Consider the following 18,252-nt stretch of genomic DNA (forward strand, 5'->3'; position numbering starts at 1 on the left):
ACCAATTCAGCTTCATAGTAAAATTAGTTCAAATTCTTATTCCTTCCCACCTCTTTGTCCTCCTCATAAACAAGCAATGGCGTCATAAATATATGATGCATTAAAATTCGGTGTAACCAATGGACATACAGTCGATGTCATTAACGTTGTCCACCAAAAACAGACATTTACACATTTACACATTTAGACCTTTAGACTAAAAGAAGTATCACGTGTTTCCTCGAAGGTTCTGACATAAAACAAATGCTGAAATACCATTCTCAATCTTAAATCCTCACTAAATGGTCAGGGCATTCTGGATTTTCGATTCACGAGATGAATTTTACATTTAAAGTTCAGGCTGACGCACACGAGGCAAAGAATACATAATGAAACACGTGATATATCTTTTAGTCTAAATGTGTAAATGTCTTTTTTCGGTGCACAACGTTAATGACATTGACTGTATAACTGATCAGTTTCAGAGTATTAATCACTTGCACCATTTTCCTCTCATCTATAGATTTCTTTTTTATTTAAAAGAAATAAACGAATTATAAATTTATTTCTAATGTAAAATTGACAAAGTTCATACTTTATTTTCTTCCAGTATTTCAAAGCTATTCTAGATTTTCATTTCGTCAGACATACCAAGAACCTTCGTAACAATATATCTACATCTACTTGTCATACCATAATCAATGACTAGGATCCACAGCCGACTCGATTTCTTTAAGTATTACTAGTAGACGATTTTAGAGATGCGCGAGCGCTTTCAAAAGTATCGCAGGCGCAGACATTAAAACGAGGCATTTTCGGGCAGTGTGACAAGAAACCATAAAATTTAAGGCAATTTCTAAGACTCTTGAAGAAATGATTTTGTCTGAAGTGAGCTTTATTTTTTTCAAAAAGTTATTATCCTGCTTCCCAACTAAAAGAAACTTCAAAGCATTCCTCAATTTATTAGCATGATTTTCAAAGTTTTGTATGTGTTTTCAAAAGCGCGTGAAATAGTCTTGCCCGAAAATGCCTCGTTTTCGAATCTGAGCACGGGATACTTTTGACAGCCATCGCGGAACTCGAAAAAGGCCTATAGAGCCTGCTGTTGGTGCAGTTGTCTTTTCCCACCAAAATTAGCACAGTATTAATATCAAAAACGCTTTGGAAAGCAATGATAACTTTTGCATTGGGTGCGTAAATAATGCGCAGAGCAATATTGCTATGTCCAGATATCAAGTTTCTTTTGGATCGTGTGAAGGAACAAAGGAAAAGCGAAGACGGTCTCCGAAAAAGTAAAACTGAATAGCCAACTTTCAATATTGTGGTTGAATGATTAAGCAAAAAGCATTTGAGTCGAGGCTTCGGGGAAACAAAAGAATATTTACGGTTACTTTGTTAAATTTCCCCGGAGCCTCGACTCGAAATGTTTTTGTGCTTGACAAACTCAACCACAATATCAAAAGTTGGGTATTGAAGAAAAAATTAATCAGAGAAAAATTAACAGAACTATATTAAAGTAGATGTTTGTTAATATGCCTTGAATTCCTTGGACTCTTATTTGGTACTGCCAGACACCAGAAGGAGGTTGTACTCCAAATTTCCTTGTCACGCAACACAGCCGGTTAAAGAAACTGGACTGCGTGACGTGTGCAAACATATCTAACAATGTCACACTGCATATCCAATAACATTTTTATATTATTCTGTGCATTAGTAAATTAAAATAAAATGCCTAAAAAATTCTTTCCATAAAATTCTGTGCTAAAATCAAGATATTTTATACCTCCATCGAGGTTCTAAAAAAATAATCTACTAATAATTTTCATTCCACGACACTAAACACGTTTTAAACTATTAAAAAGTAATATCTATTAATAATCGCCAAAGAGACTGCTTGGGGCTGAATGATTTGAATTATTTGGACACATGCTCCTTTTTAAGTTAATCAGAAACTATCTATTTATTTTTTCTAGAAGTCTGTCGCCCTCTGGAAATAGTTTTAATATATATATTTATATATATATTATTTATTTATTTATATTAAGATCTAGATGTTTAAACTAAACCGTGCCCAAGTTTTGGTCGATGTCGCATGCTCATTGAAAAATCGTTTGTGGTTCAATCAATGTACTTTTTACAATGTTTCTTTCATTAGCTTATATTATTGTAAGTATTTTGCTTCTTTTACACATATCTAATCCTCGTTAAAGTGTTATTTATGTGATCTGCTATCTCTACAAGTTCAAGATGGTTGAAGGATGAACTCTGCCAGAGATTTCTTTAGTCGCAAAAATGACATCGAAAAGCGCTGTTTGTGCATACGACAAAACTTACTTACGGTACCTTGACAATAAAATGGTTTCCCTCTAAACCAATCAAAACACGCCGTTCAATTTGAAAGTCTTTGAGACAACATATCATCCGTTTTTCAGCCCATCATACAAATTCTGCTAAGTCAATTGCTTTGAGCAGTGCATGTCTGTATAAAACCGTTTCTATCCTTGCATTTAGCAACTACTGAATCTTACTCTCCTCATATCTACCTTACCATCTACCAGTAATTATAGCCACGCGCGTCAATCATTTAAAAAGACTTCCTTCCGAGCTGTGGCCAAAAGTGTCTCCGATACCAAAAACGTGCTAGCTCCCATTTTGATATTTTTCCTACTGCTATTGCTACGCCAATTTAATTTAGGGACCGACTCTAGTGCTGGTATCTCATCTTTACCTGTAACATAATCAAGATAATATTAATAAGGGAGCTTCATTCATAGGTCAGGGCGGTAGCGTGCGTCCCGAATTGACACAGCAAAAGAAAGCAAGTACAAAAATGGCGGCCATGCTATGACGTCAATTGCATCCAGAGCAAAGGAGTATGCGTCAAGCAAACTGGATCAAACTTAAGGCGCTGGATCAAACTTTACTTATTTGGACCAAACTTCGCACTTTTAAAACCACCATTTCTTTTATGGAAGATTTTTGCACTTTCTCTTCTTACTCACGCGTCACACCTTTTTTATAACGCATCTAAAAAAGGGCAATCCCTGGTTTAATAAAGGTACAGACACACGTTGCGATGTTGCATGCGACGTCGCAGAAGTAGAAGTCAAAAACCTCAGCCTTTTATATGCAACGTTGCTGGTGATGTCGCATAGTGTGTCCGCAAATAAATCAAAACCCCAGCACTAACAGTTGAATGAATGATTCATTGAACAAACTTATTCATCATGAATAAATAAAAGGTTGTTTACCTGTCATTTTCGTCCTCTCCAACAAAAGAACCATTTTCACTATAAAGCATCCTAGCTTCCAACTGAATATCACTATCTTGTGAGTTTGTGTCATTACGCATCTGATCGTCGGTCTCAGGACTGCTGTTCATATGTATCTCTGGCTCATCATCCTGGGGTTCAAGCTTGACTTGAACATTCGACTGCGACAGTTGACTGCTTTGAAGTCAAAATACGAAAAGAAAACAAAGTCGTTTCTAAATGTCATTGGAAGGAATGGAATCAAGGGGTGCTTACCATTTACCCGGAAAAACCGGAAATTCCGGTTGGTAAACAAATGGTATTTGTCATTCCAATCGGAAATTTCCGGAAAACTTGGTCTTCCGATTGAGGTATTCCACTTTTCCCGCCCTTTTTGTTTTTCCCGGTGGTGGACGCGTGTACTTCTTGTCGTTAGTCAAAGTTTCCCGCTCTTTTCTTACCATTAGCAATCAAATTTCCAACCGAATGGATTGGTTTAAATGGTAAGCACCCAAGAAGTCTGAAAATACTACTAAGTATCTGTTTCGTAAAGCTTTTCCTTGCATGCTGAGCTACGTAAGTATACGCATGCGTTATTCGTTTTCCCCCCTCCTGAATGAAATTAGCACAGGCTAACTGAAATGAATGATTTGGTACTGAGTTGCGAATAACGAATCAATCTAAAGCAAAAATCAAAAACTTTTTTCTTTCTTTAAAACGTCCTTAAAATACGAACAAATACTTAATAGAATTTCTTACTTGATATCTTTGGAGCAAAATTCAACTAACTTCCTGATTCCTCCAACGCCTTCACTTTCTTCTTCTTCCTGTAACACTTGTCGCTTAGGTTGTCCACCTTCTTCGCTTTCTTCCTCTCGTGGCCGTTTCCTCCCTTCGTCTGAAGAAGACGCCATGCTGACGTCATCTAGGCCGACGTCATTGTGATCACGTGAGTTGGAAACTGCGTCAAGACTGACTTGTGTTGGAAGGCCTATCAGGCAAGATGGCGGCTGCTGTAGTAAACGTTCACGTTCTTGCTTTAATGTCCTGAAATCAAAGACCAACAAGTTGGGAATCTTTACCAAGAAAAATTAACTGGCTGCATGCTTGTTTTACGCCTTTTATCTTTCTAATTCTAATATAAACGAATGCATACTGGAATAGCAAAAACCAAATAGACGTCGGTTAAATATATAGATGCAAACAAGTTTTGAATTAAAGTTCAATTTAATGTCGGTTTTGGTTTTCAAAACCGGCACTTTTCGCTATTAGAAGGATATGAATTATAGCCTAGTAGTTCCTCATCCAATCAGAACGCAGGGTTGATGATTGGCCACTAGTTGGATTTGATTGCTAAATAGTCATTGGGCCGTTACTTACGAAGCACTTTGCGTAACTTTAGACTGTGGTCTTCGTTTCATGAACTCATCTTCGTCCACCATCCAAACAGCTCCTTTAACATTTTCTTTTCTTACGAAACATTTATGGAGAGATAAGTTATGACGGACCGCATTCTGCAATAGAAATATATATTCAGTATTGCGGTTTGGCGAATAACTTAAGTTATCATGGTTCACTATCAAAACAGCAGCACAGCATCAATACCACAGTAATACTCCATTTTACAGTTCCGTTCAGTGGCCATGAACAATATTTCCAAGCCGAGGTTGGAGTACATGGTAAAAAGTATGGTTTTGCTATGCGCGGAAACTGCATCCTCGACTTCGAACTATTATTCTTGATCACTGGACGGAACTGTTGTTGTCAGCATCAACCATGTTGTTAAAAGGGACCATGCACCGTCACCGTCACCGCTACCACCCACTACCATTACCAACGACTACCACACCTTTGCTACTCTCTCAAAACCACTATTATCAGCAGCAGCAACAACAGAAACAACAACAACAAAGACAACAAAAAAGTAACGACAGCAACAAGATACAACTGATGACAATCTGACATGGTTATTATCGTATATTTTCATAAGGTTAAGGTGCTGACACACGGTGCAACATTGCAAGCAACAAATTTGAATCGGGGTGACACACATTGCAACAAAATGACGCAACATCGCTTGTGTCAGCCTGCTATGTTAAGATATTTGGTCAGCAGTTATAAATTTGGTGCAAGCTGATAGGCTGGAAATTTCAAAATGTTGCAGGGTAATATTGCAGTCATGTTCACATGATAAAATTTGTTGCGCGCAATGTTGCAAGAGTAAAGAGCGCGATTCAACTTCAGATTTGTTGCATGCAATGTTGCACCGTGTGTCAGCACCTTTAGTCAAGCCTGTTCTGAGCGAAAACGAACAAACAAAACAACAACGCCCAAAATAACAGCTATCGCACCAAAACCCACTTAATTAATAAACTCAAGGGTTTTTCATTAAAAATAGCTAGAAATGAAATGATCTTCAAGGGGTTCCCACTGGAAAGAAATAATATGGTGTCAATGCAAAGATATCGTTGTTTACTTGTTCTGTCTTTCTATTCTTCTTACATTCAAGAACACGATAATTTTGCAGCATCAAATTATAAGAAAACTGTAAATTTGGCCCTGGATGCCTCGTTTTCAACCGGCCGTGCGCCATTTTGGATTTAGGTGTATGGTATCTCTGACATCGAATTGGAATTTAGCCAGGTGGGTTTTGTGGAGAGAGAGAAGCGAGGAGTACCTTCCATGTGGCTGCATTTCTTCTAAAGTAGGCAAACGTTCTAGTAAACCAGGAATATATCTCGTTCAGGGTTAACTGCTGGTCTGGGGAATCTAAAATAGCCTGAATAAAAATAAAACAATAACAGAAATGAGTACTTACATTAAAAAGAGAAACAAAAACACAAGGGACGTCAGAGAAAAATAAGACATAAAAATTGAGCAGGAAAAAATAAAAGAATAAAAATAAACCCAGTAAATATTCTAGACGCATCTGCTTGTACATGAGCGAGCAATATTGGGATTCTATAAACGCAAAAGATATAGTGAAATATTGGAATTTAAAAAGTGAAAGAGAAAGCGAATGCATTAATTTTTTTCTTCCATGTTCCACCTTATTTATTACAATGTAATAAATCAAATTAAGAAATTCATAGGAAACAAAAGAGTAATTTTAACCCGCCGACGTCTGGAAAACTTAAGATCGAATTATTTATAATATATTTAATATTAATTACAAAAATTACCACCATGATTGATACGACTATTAGACTCAATTGTAATATTTGACAAACTGATCGAGTGCTTGGCGGAAATTCTTGCTTTTACCTATCACTCGGTCGGTAATGTTGAAGGAAGTGATCACTATTATATCCAAATGGTTAGCCTTCAGCCTTGACACGATAATGTTGGAAAATTGAACGAGTAAATGGACATTGAGAGGAAACAACAATTAATTGGACAGAATATGACGGATATCGTTCTTATGACACCTGACTTTTTGATTTCGGTCTTTGGGAATTAAAAGTGGTAAACAAGTGACCCATTTCCCACTACCGAGAAGCAATAAGCTTGGCTTTATTCAAGAAGAGTACTTTAGTATTGTTTACCTGTCTTATCAAAGACGCGTATGTAAAAGGGGGACGTACATCCGCCTTTTGATAGAAGTCAGCAGACCTTTGGATATCTAAAAGACAAATTAAAAGCTTAAAAATAGAATAATACATTCCTTATCGAATCTCAACGATGTGTCAGAATGAAAGCTTAAGGTCATTATTTTATAAAATGTTTAGTGGGAGTCGCTGTCTGTCTCGATAAAAGATTCCCGGGAACTTATTTGGTTCTTGATAAAAGACAACATTTTTGACAGTGAAATGATAGACAATCGCCTGATCATTTCATTTAACACACCAAATTACAAATGTTTGTCAGCATTTGCAAATCAAAACAAAGCTCTCAAACTGTGCGCACTATTAGGCTTTTAAAATATCGGTTGAAAGAAAATTCAAATGCAAGAATAATTTTTTTAAACATATTTTCCTTCCAGTAAAAAATGCTTAAAAATGTAATAGTTTTTAGCGCCACATTCTAAAACGCTTATTCTTTATCATTCTTTACTATTGGCATCATCATCACCATTTAAATTTTCATCCTCCTCCTCTTCCTCCTCATCAATATGAACACCACCAACATCATTATCCATGCACAGAGTTTGTGTAACCGTACAGATTTACCTAAAGAAATTCCGTCTGGATCTGCGCTTCTTCTTTTGTGAATTTTCTCCTCATGCATATGACGTACCAGCGGCTTTATATCTTCGTGTATGTGGGTGGGCATGTGAATGATTGGCATCATAGTGACGGTTGTTGCTTCATGGGTGCTAGTAATATCGTGGACACTGATATTGGGCGGAGGCGTAATACATATTTTGCGTTCCCTATTCTCTGCAGCCAGCTGCCCATCTTTTTCTGTGTTTTCATTGGTTGTGTTTGAAGGCGAGGAAGAAAGTGATCTGGCAGCTGATTCTTGGGAAGAAGGTTGACCATGGATCGTTACAAGAGAATGAGAGTGAGGTGGTTGTTCTTGTTCGGAAACTGGGGATGTTACTTGACCCTAATAAGACACAAAAATGTGCACGATATAAATGACACTAAAAGATAAGCAAACTAAAATAATCGGGTTTTTTGGGGGGTACACACGGAAGAATTGATTACCTTTGGCATGTGCAAATGGCTCATCATTGCATTCAACCTTTCGCGTTCTTTATTTAGCTATTAAAAAGAAAAAGAACACACATGAATTCAAGACTAAATGTATGTCTAAAAGTTAAAAGCAAATATAAAAAAGCTCAGCTGTAAATCGTACGTTCTTGTCTTAAAAACCACAAAACAAAAAGGTAAATAAAAATGGAAGCCGTTATGGCATTAGGAAAAATAACAAACAAACAAAAGTAAACGTATTACTATAATTCCGTCGCACATACCTGAGTTTCTAAATGACCGACAACCTGCATTTGTACTCTAGCTTGAGCAGTGCTTCGTTCATCTAATGCGTGGTCGTTATCTAAATGACTAGGAGCAAACATTAATGTAAGACAGACATTTTAAAATATAGAATTATCTGGCAACAATTAGACTATAATAAACATTTACTTTAACATAATTCAACGAACCATCTCGCGCCTATTTTATTAATTCAAGTTGGTAGACTGTAGTGTGATTTTCGTTTGTTATTATCGTAAAGATCAAGAGTAAATTCTCTTTTAAAAATAGATGAATACTCACAGTAAGAATTGTTGAAAACTGTCACAATACGCTTCACAACCTGGCCATTGGCAGACATTATGAATCAACAAAGGATGTCCCTGTACTGTAATGACATACGAAAAAGATAAGCTTAAAGGCTCCGTCAAGATAAGAATTCACTCGACAGCTATGCACTAGATACGAAATAATTAGTAAAATGAGGTAACAATGACGAGATAAACTTACATCAAGGAAATGACAAATCTTAATAAACCAGGCAAAAAGAAAACCATAAAAAAATATAAAATCAACAATCAAAGACGAAAACAATAATATATAAATGTATTAAAACTAAAAAAAATCAATAAACTCAATAAATTAGTTTATGCAAATTAGGTTTTATTTTTCGCGCCATATTTGCGCGCGTGCTGTGAGCGCATCCAAAGGGCGGGAAACTCGAAGGTTTACACATAAACAAAATGGCGACCGAGTTCCAATATTCCGTAAAATCGGTCTTAAAAGCCTCTTTTTTGGACCATAGTCAAGGATATATTCAAAGGACATGTCAAAATGTAAGTACGAGAAAAAATTATATTAAATATTTGAAAAAAAGTAAATATCCGAGCTTAATAGAAAAATAACAGCAAAGCACATGTTTATGGGATTTATCGTTCATGTTTTGTCAAATCGTACTGGGGGATTAAAATAAGGTAAGCCTTTAAATCTCTGAATTAAGATTTCCTTGTTTTTCGCCCACGCACGAGAAAAACCATCACTTGCAATACAATTATGTAGATGACAAAAAGGGCTAAAAAATGCAAAGAGTTGCTGTCATGTCTACAAGGATCTAGTTGTATTTTGACTCTTACTTGATTGTGGGTCCGCTACGAATCCGGCAGGTCTGTTAATACGAAAAGAAAGAAATAATAAGGATAAAAGTATTAAAATTTTCTGTCAAGAACTGTAAGGATAGTCTTAAGTAAATCACTAAAAGCTAGTGAAATTATTGATAGCTTTACAAAAATAGCATTCTGAATTATAAGATAAATTTATATATGAACCACATAACAGATGTCGCATTCCTTTAAATTTTAACATGTGCCATGTGCTTTTTATAGCAGCAACATTTAAAATTTAATAGTAGATATATTTCCTTATGTAGGTGTAATTTATTGAATCTGCTTGAAAGTGTAACCAGCTGTTCATTTCAGAAGTAATTGTTGAACAAAGTAATTGTCAGACAAAATGCTCTCTATGAGTTCCAAGATTTAGGTGTAGATATTTGTAGAAAAATTCAGATTTATAATGTTGACAAAGTTATTGCATCAAATGTGTATGTATCCACAAATAATTGTAAGTAGGAAGGTTAAAAGAAAGAATGAATATGACCAAACAGTACCACATGCCAGCTTTGACATCAGTGTTCACAGTTATGATTATTTAAATATTTTATTTTGTATTTTCTTGATGTAGAGGAAATCGATTTTGCTCTGAATGTAACATGCAGTCTGAAAATCAATTAACAAACTTACACTGTATTTACTGCATTATGGGAATCTGTTGAAGGATTCCTACCAGCTGCAACAGATAAAATATTTTACATATCAATGAATAAAATTGTCTCAATATTAGCAAACAAATAATACTAAAAATATCACTTTAATATACAGTCATACATATTTAAACCATTAAGGATGCATGCTTTTAGGGTTAATGTAATAAAGATGACTTTTGTTGTTACAATTTAGTACTTAGGTTATCCGGTAGTAATTGCCTCCAGATGTAAAATCAATCTGATAGCTTATATTTACGTATATGATGACACATCATATATGTTGTACATAGAAAGACCTTGAGTATAGAATAAAATATTAATGTAACCATAAAAGTTGATATTATACAGTAAATTCAAAAGCAAACCATTTCCATAAATGTTCAAAATATTATCTTACCAAATGATGGAATTTGAGATTCTACTAATCCCTTCCATTTTCCATCATAGTATGGCCTAAGTTCCTGTTCAAGAATAGCCTGAAAGACAAATTGATTATTAAAATAAAGCCTTGCAAATCAAACATCCCTTACAAACATCAACTTGAATTAATGTGGCTCTTCTAAACATCTTATAGCTCCAATATTAGTGTTTTGGGGCACGAAAGCAAGAAAGTGATGGCTGCTATATATTAACTTTGTTGTGTATATCAAAAACACATTTCTGCAGTTCAATTAATACATATGTCAGTTTGACTGACATCTGTTTAAAACTTACAATTCAAGTGAAAAATACCAAAAAACAAAGCTCTTGAAAAAATTGAAATTGAAGAATTGGCACTGATAACTACCAATTAAAATATCATAATTGTATAAAAGGCTGTTATTTCCAAATGGAAAAAAACATGATCATGTTACTAAAAAATTAATTGCAATTTATTATCATACTGTATAAAGCATAGCCTTCAAAAAATGTCATAAATAGACCCAAAAAGTTTAAATTATCATATCTTATGGTCAATGTTTTCTAGATTATTTCTAATTAAAGGCACTAAGAAATAATGGACAAATTCTACTTTTTTTCTTTAGTTCTAGTTAAACAATTAGGTCCATTGATCAAATAAGCTATCATCAATAGCCAATGCACTTTTCCTGAATTAACAAACATCACGTATTGTGATTTGGCTTCTGTACAAACATCTTTTGTTTATCATGCCTTATATGGTGTTGTTTGTACTGAAGCTTAAGCTAGGCCATGATGCATCTTGTTTGTCATTGAACTCAAAAAAAGGTATTATAGGAAGTGGGGGCTGGCCTTAGGTCTGAGCAATAATAATAATAACAATAAGACTATAAATTAACATACTACTTGCCTGAGCAATTATCAAACAAACCAAAAAAACACTGCAAAACATTCAGAACACTTTCTGTCAAAGCTTTGATACAAATGGATACGTATGCCATGGTTTTGATTAGTTTTCCCCTTAAGTGGTCTATTACTAATATACCTATAGTAGCACAGAATTATCACAGATTAGTCATACAGAGCTCTGTAGATTATTGCAAATTCTGCATTACTATTTTAAATAGTAATGCAGAATTTGCAATAATCTACAGAGCTCTGTATGACTAATCTGTGATAATTGCTTAAATATACTTTTTGTCTAATAAGTAGTTAAGACAGTAGTCAACTCTTAAATGGCATCTTTATAACACCTCATAAACAACATTAATGTGTTGCAAATTGCAGTCAAAAGCATAAAAAAGGAAAGAAAAAGTTTATTTACTGTGTCACAATAAACACTAGTAAATAGCTGTAGAAAATATAATATGCTTTTCATAATATTTTCTATTTACCTGATGTTGTTGAATATGCTGTGGTTGTATTGGTCTTAGAAGCAAAGGTGGGGGATGAGCTACAACAGCAACTGGCCTTGATTGATTTTGTTGATGATGTGTATAGTGATAATGACCATCTAAGTACCCAGATGGGCAGCCACAGTGCCCATGTTCAAAAGTGGGCTGAGGATGGCAGTTTTGAGGAGAATACATGTGATGGGTATGAAGTCCTGGAGGACAAGATGAACAAAACGCTCCCCCATTGTGCTTTGATTTTCCACCCTTACAATCCTTTACACCATGTTCTGGTACTTTAGAGTCAACTGGAATAGTACCATTTGGAATATGCTGATATAGAACTCCAGGCAGGTGCTCGTCATGTGAAGAACAACAGCAAGAGGCTTTCTTAGAACCCTGTCCAGATAGTCTAGTGCCATTTGTATGGTTGGTAGCAGATCCTTGTGGACTAACCATGTCTGAGTTGGCCTTATTCGAAGATTCTGACTGTTTGAGCGTAGTTGTTGTCTTGTTTATTAACTATGATATAATGATAAAATATAGGTTTTATACATTTAGTACTGGTTCCATTGGACCTGTAAAGAAACAATAAGCTATTCATTATTGACAGTAACAATTTATAATTATGTCAACTGGTTAACTGATTCACTCAGTCTAGTTTAAATTTACCCATTCCTTTTTTTTACATGAATGAAAAATACAGAAGAAAAATATCTGTTCATTGAAACTGCACAGAGAAAAGAATAAGAATGCTATTCATTGTGCAACGAGATAGGGGATCAAATAAAATTCACTGCAAATTGCTACATACCGCAATCGTTATAGTCAACATGCAAATTCTAAATGATAAGAAACTTCTGCGACAGGTAATGATTTAATGGTAAGCACCTGTCTATTAAGTTGAATGATGCAGAACAGCAACTTGGCTATGCCTAGTCCTGATCATGAGTATCATGAGTATCAATGTGTTACCACTTATTCTTGGGAAATACTTCTACTATCCTTCTCATTGTTTCAATATAGTCCAACAGTTGACTCTTATTAAAAGTTGATATAGATGTAAAATGAGAAGTGATTCTCATAAACATGCACTATGAAAGACTGTATGTCACAACAAGTCATTTTGTGATTGACAACTTGTCTGGTATATATCACACTCATGGGCATAAAATTCTTAATTTCAAGTCAGAATTAGAAATGAACTGATAACTCATGAATAAAATAGGAAAGATACTTTCTTTTGACCGTCATATTCTTTGTGAAATAACATAAGTTCCATTATTCCCAAGAAGGCTACTATATGGCTCAACTATAAACTTTCACGATTATTTTTTTTAAATCAATATTTTATGTTTTAATCAGTATATCTAGAAAATGCAATGAATGAGGATCATACCTATTATTTCTGTCTATATAAGCAAAGAACAATATCCTGTCATCCACAAGGTTCTTCTCATATTACTCTGATCTGTCACACACATTCTATTTGACCTAGTACCTTGCACACCCAAACAATACTTATATTCAATCCAGGAGCCAAAAAACTCAGTAAGACATGTATCAAAATAATTAATAATATGCATGCAGAACTAAACTCTCAAGGTTATTATTTTGATAATATTGATTAAATAAAAAAAGGTGTCAATAAATGTGGCTATCATTCCTCCACATTTGTTGTTAGTGATAAAAGGAAACATGACCAATAGATATATTCCTATAACTTATGACCTTGTTTTTGAGTATACCAGGACTGTCTAGAAAGGTCTGGCTTGATCACAGAAAGAATATGAATAACAAAACAAGAAACTCAGCATGCAAACAAAATGTATGTGCCATGATATATAAATAAGATATGAAGTGCTATTACTATTAGTTTAGCATATATTAAAATATGTACATTTATGAATATTCATTTGATTACAAATTCAATAGTCTAAATGTTCTGACTGTGAGTTCTAGAATTTACTATTTGTTGATAAGTTGAGAAATGGATTATTTTGTGCCATCACCATTCACAATGCTTGGGTCAAACAGAGAGAGAATGAATTGTTATTCTTATTCAAATCAACAACAAAGTTTGGGCATTCAACAAAGAGCTTACAAGTACTCATTCAGTGTTAAAATTAAAGCTTGCTTGATTTCTTGTATCAAGTTGATTCAAAATCACAATCACATGATCCATATTTATGGGAAGTTCTTTAAACAAGTATATATTAACTCTATAGTGAAGTAATGGCTTTACATTTTGTATCTGCCAATATTATTTTTGTCATAGTGATGGTGTTGGAGACTATATCTAAGCATCAATTTAGGATTTACATAGCCATTACTTGATTTATTTTGTCTATATTCTTGCAAAACATATCCTTTATATTGATGTCCTATGTAATGTATACAAGGTGTACATGTATGCTTTCTGCAAATTTTATAGTGAATCTTATCTGGAAAGCATTGTATTAATATTATATGTAGTCCTTAATGCTGTACAGTAATTTCTCATCATCATGGAAAGTAATTTTTAACTACATACATGTCATCTGGCTATAATTTGATTATTTTTTTTATGATAATAGTTTATATGATGATAGAAAAAGATATTTAGGTGAGAAACAATGTGATCAAAGCCCCAAAACATGATCTTCCAAAGATGCAATAAATAATGCCGAAAACATGTCGACCATTGAAATTCATAAAAAAACATTTAATAAATAAATAAATGCCCCCAATATTATATAGTCAAAACTTTGTTTTAAATATGAGTGATAAGTCAAAGGTGAAAAAATGCATAAAATTTGGATTTGAGAAATAATTTACCATTGGTATCAATAAAATCAAAGTTTTAAAAGTTGCACTTGAAATCTGTGGATTGCTGAATGCACCAGCTACACAGCTTAAAATATCTATCCACATGGGTCTGTCCAAAAATTTGGGGAAAAAAATTAAATCACACTCAAAAAAAAAACTTCCTTTTACTCCGACGAAGGACTAGCGTCCGAAACGTCAGTAAGTTTTTTCATCTTTTCACGGTGTATAATTTACCTTTTCATCATCATTACTGTTTCATTAGAAACACCGACGCAGCTCACACTAGTTTTTAGCTAGTTATATCTCTTCTCAAAAAAAAAACTTTAGAAATTGAGAGTAAAATAAAAGTTCTAAAACAGCACCTGTTGCAGAGTTAGGAAATAGGATGAAAAGCTTTTTTTCCATAACCGATTGCGTTTCCTCGCTTTGTAAGACATTTAAACCGAGGGGGGTACTAGAGTGGGACGGACGGAATTATTCAATAGAACGGCATGATACCAGACATACAGCTGAAAACGACGAGCTCTTTGCACTTATATTAGATTTATGACAGACAAGAAAACCTCAAAGGGATCCTAAAGGTTTACTACTTGCTGGCTTTAGAGCTTATTTTCTTTTCTCGTTTGGGACAGCTTCGGCTAGTAAAGTTGTAGGATTTAAATTTAAACTGTCGTGTATATACTTCGTAGGTTGTTTCTTGTGCAGTAGCTAGCACGGTCGCTTATGACGGTTCCCAAACAGACAATCAAATCGGTAGGGAATATACAGTTAAACAATGCAATTCTTACATTTGTCGAGGTTCTAGAAGCAGCCAAAGTTACTGATCCCGCGATGTTTCCCTCCGTGTTGCTTGTTGACATGGCTGGATTGAATGGGTGCGATTATTGATCACAAAGGGGCTTCTTCGATAGCGTTCTTCCTTTACTTTGATTACCAGTTGGTACTCCTGGTTCCAGATTTCATTTGTCTAGTTTAAGAAGAGGAAAATATATTTCTGTCTTTCTTTCTTGAAAGAAAAACGATGCAATGAACATCGTTTTCATTAATTAATCGCGAGGAAAATGGCGGCTAGACGCAAATAATCTATGTGGTACGACCATTTTTAGCCCATTTGACGCATAAATACCAATTTTGTTTCTTAAAATTAGCATTTATTGTTCCAACATCTAACAAGCTTCAAGTCTGAACTGTTAGAGTTTGTCAGGGAGAATATTTTGAAGGAGAAAAAAGCCACTTCCTTTCCAACACGCCACCGATCGACATAGAGCTGGGCTTATTTGAATTCATTTTGTCCTCGAATAAATAATGCGCAGAAAGTGTTTCCTAGAACAGAATAATTCCTCAAAAACTAACTTCAAATAAATGATAACTTAACAGACTATGTAGTTTTTGTATGTAAAGTACACTTTCTTTTGAGAAAAGCCAAGATTTTGAGCGAGAAAGAGGTTCCCTTTGAGCGCGTCGCCATAAATAACAACAATGTGAAACGTGTTCGAGTAAACAACAAATAACAACAGCTAGCGTCTTTTCCTTGAAATACCAGCAATAAAAAAGCGCCAAAGACCTATTTAAAATAAGAGATAACTAGACTAATGCCTAAAGAAATATCTAAAAAGTGTAATATGCTTATACTTTGAGTTCTGAGTTCATAGAAATGATCATTTGTGCGAGCGAAAATGTTGACGATAGTGAGCACATTACCTGAAAGTTCTAAAAATGTTTCGCTTGTCCGTGAATGAATGAAAGGGCCATAGTTTGATGCTCCGTTGACAAGTTGTCTTCTGATCAAGATTAAAATCTTCCCTCAAGTCCAGCAGTCAAATCTAAAGAACGGTTTCCAGATATTCCTCCAGTTGTAAATGTCTCCTTTCAGCTAAATAATTTGCCCGCTGTTGTTGATGTCTCTTGGTTTGCAACCCAAACAATATGAGAAAGCCTCACTTTGCCCTGTGACGTCACGTTATTGGCACCTGTAAATAAAAACAAAAATAAACAGAGAAGGCAGAACAAAGGCCACTCCCACGCCAGTCTCTTTTCATCTTCATCTAAACATAAATACACGAGCGGAGAAAACAATATGAATGCAGTGTTTTTCCTAAATTTCCAGTCATGGATTTCGAAACACGCTGAATTGGAAATTGACCAGGCAACAATTAATGCATTTTTCAAATGTGTATTATATTTATAGTCATCACATAGCCTCTATTCAGCTGCAGCCCGTCCGACTCGATTTATCAAAGCATCAACTCTCCCAACCTTCCAACCAGACAGGAACGACCTTGGAAATAAAATAGATGTCAGGCAAGAGACGTGCTATCGGGTTTAGACGGCCTTTGATTGGCTGGCGTTCTAACTAGTGTATGGCCTGGGCTTAGCTTTTAGCAAACATATAAATTATTGTTTTCTTTTTTCCTCAAATGCAGCTGAAAACTGTTTAGGCCACGTTGAGCAAGTGGAGAATTTTGACATTCACAGTGACACGTGGTTTGAATACAAAATGAAAAAGAATACGTTCTTGAAAGCTTATCGCTTTAAATCTTTCCTTTCTTTTCATTTTTAAGGCTTTGAGTGATAACGTCTCTAGTCCCCCTAGTTACTCAATATTTTCAAGGTTTTTTTATTGTGGTAAGCAAGGAACACATTCGAAAGCCGCGATTTGACATTTCGTAATGTGTGTCAACAAAAGGACTTATCAGATTTGTTTATTCTGGCTGATAGCACAAAACGCACTTGGACATATGGTTTGTCTGAGAAGCTTACATAGCTTTGGCAGTAAGAAAAATATTGAGAGTTTCAACCTCTATTATTATGAAGCATCAGAAGACATCTACTTGTCAGGAGTCTTACTTTTGTAGGAATGAATCGAAAAGGATTGATGGGGAAGTGCCATCCTAGTCAAACAAAAACCTAGATGGTCTGGAGTACACTCTTTCGGATAGTCCCCAAGATCGTTCTTTTCCTATCGTGATACAAGCGCTATCCGGCTTTCAATGCACAATTTTCTCTCCTAATTTCGCCGTACTTAAAAGCGAGGCATAAGTACAAAAATGCGTCTACGAGAGACTAATGTACTAAACTAATTGAAAACTGTTCTTTTGATTGACTATACTATAATTTCTCTTTATTAGTCCGAGCACGAACAGAAAACCACTCTGTTCACCTATGCCACAGCGTTATTAGCTGTTAACTCCAGACAAACGCAATTAGATACTCTATTTGGTTTTGACCTTTTAAGGGAATTAATAAGGGGATTTTTGCTTTCAAATAAATAAACTACATGGTTTTCGTGCACTTTGTCACATCAAATCAATATTGTGGGTGTCGGCTATGTGGCATTCAATATGCCCTTTCGCTTTCACATGAAAAGCCTTTGTTATTGCGGCCATTGAGAGGACAAATATAAACAAAACAGAACACATGGCACCTGTACCATCCAATCAACATTTTTGAAGAAATAATAACAAAAGATTGGAGAGTAATTTTAGCGATGACTCCAACAGAATGATAAACAAATCTGGCAATAAACAAAAATGACAAATCATTTTAATTTCAGGGCGAAATATCATAATGCAGTGACAGCAAGTCGGTGTATGATAAATATTTCATCCATTTTATCCGTTTCTTTCTTTTCACTTTCCACTTGCTCATTCTTTTCTGTTAATTTTTCCTTTTGTGTTTACTTTCTTATG

The 18,252-nt window shown here is 34.9% G+C and overlaps 1 protein-coding gene across 2 annotated transcripts; it reads right to left on the bottom strand.

The window, feature by feature from the left end:
- Positions 1–484: 484 nt before the first annotated feature.
- Positions 485–16,806, bottom strand: LOC116286532 (uncharacterized). Of its 2 annotated transcripts, none has more exons than XM_031693073.2 (16): positions 16,265–16,806; positions 15,352–15,530; positions 11,759–12,277; positions 10,363–10,441; positions 9,943–9,988; positions 9,280–9,311; positions 8,450–8,534; positions 8,149–8,236; positions 7,880–7,936; positions 7,400–7,778; positions 6,776–6,852; positions 5,908–6,009; positions 4,611–4,744; positions 4,020–4,277; positions 3,231–3,428; positions 485–2,707 (listed from the first exon to the last, which is right to left on the bottom strand). In XM_031693073.2, exons 2-16 carry the CDS (start codon positions 15,421–15,423, stop codon positions 2,704–2,706), a joined length of 2,130 nt encoding a protein of 709 aa, XP_031548933.1. In that variant the 5' UTR covers positions 15,424–15,530; positions 16,265–16,806; the 3' UTR covers positions 485–2,703. The 2 variants fall into 2 exon arrangements, with proteins under 2 accessions (XP_031548933.1, XP_031548932.1); XM_031693072.2 differs by having other exon boundaries at positions 3,990–4,277; positions 16,265–16,805.
- Positions 16,807–18,252: the final 1,446 nt, after the last annotated feature.

Source organism: Actinia tenebrosa, unplaced genomic scaffold (genome assembly GCF_029948245.1).
Source record: "Actinia tenebrosa isolate PJP-AT-01 unplaced genomic scaffold, QUT_ActTen_1.0 PGA_scaffold3__52_contigs__length_22856419, whole genome shotgun sequence".
In the NCBI taxonomy this organism is placed as follows: domain Eukaryota; kingdom Metazoa; phylum Cnidaria; class Anthozoa; order Actiniaria; family Actiniidae; genus Actinia; species Actinia tenebrosa.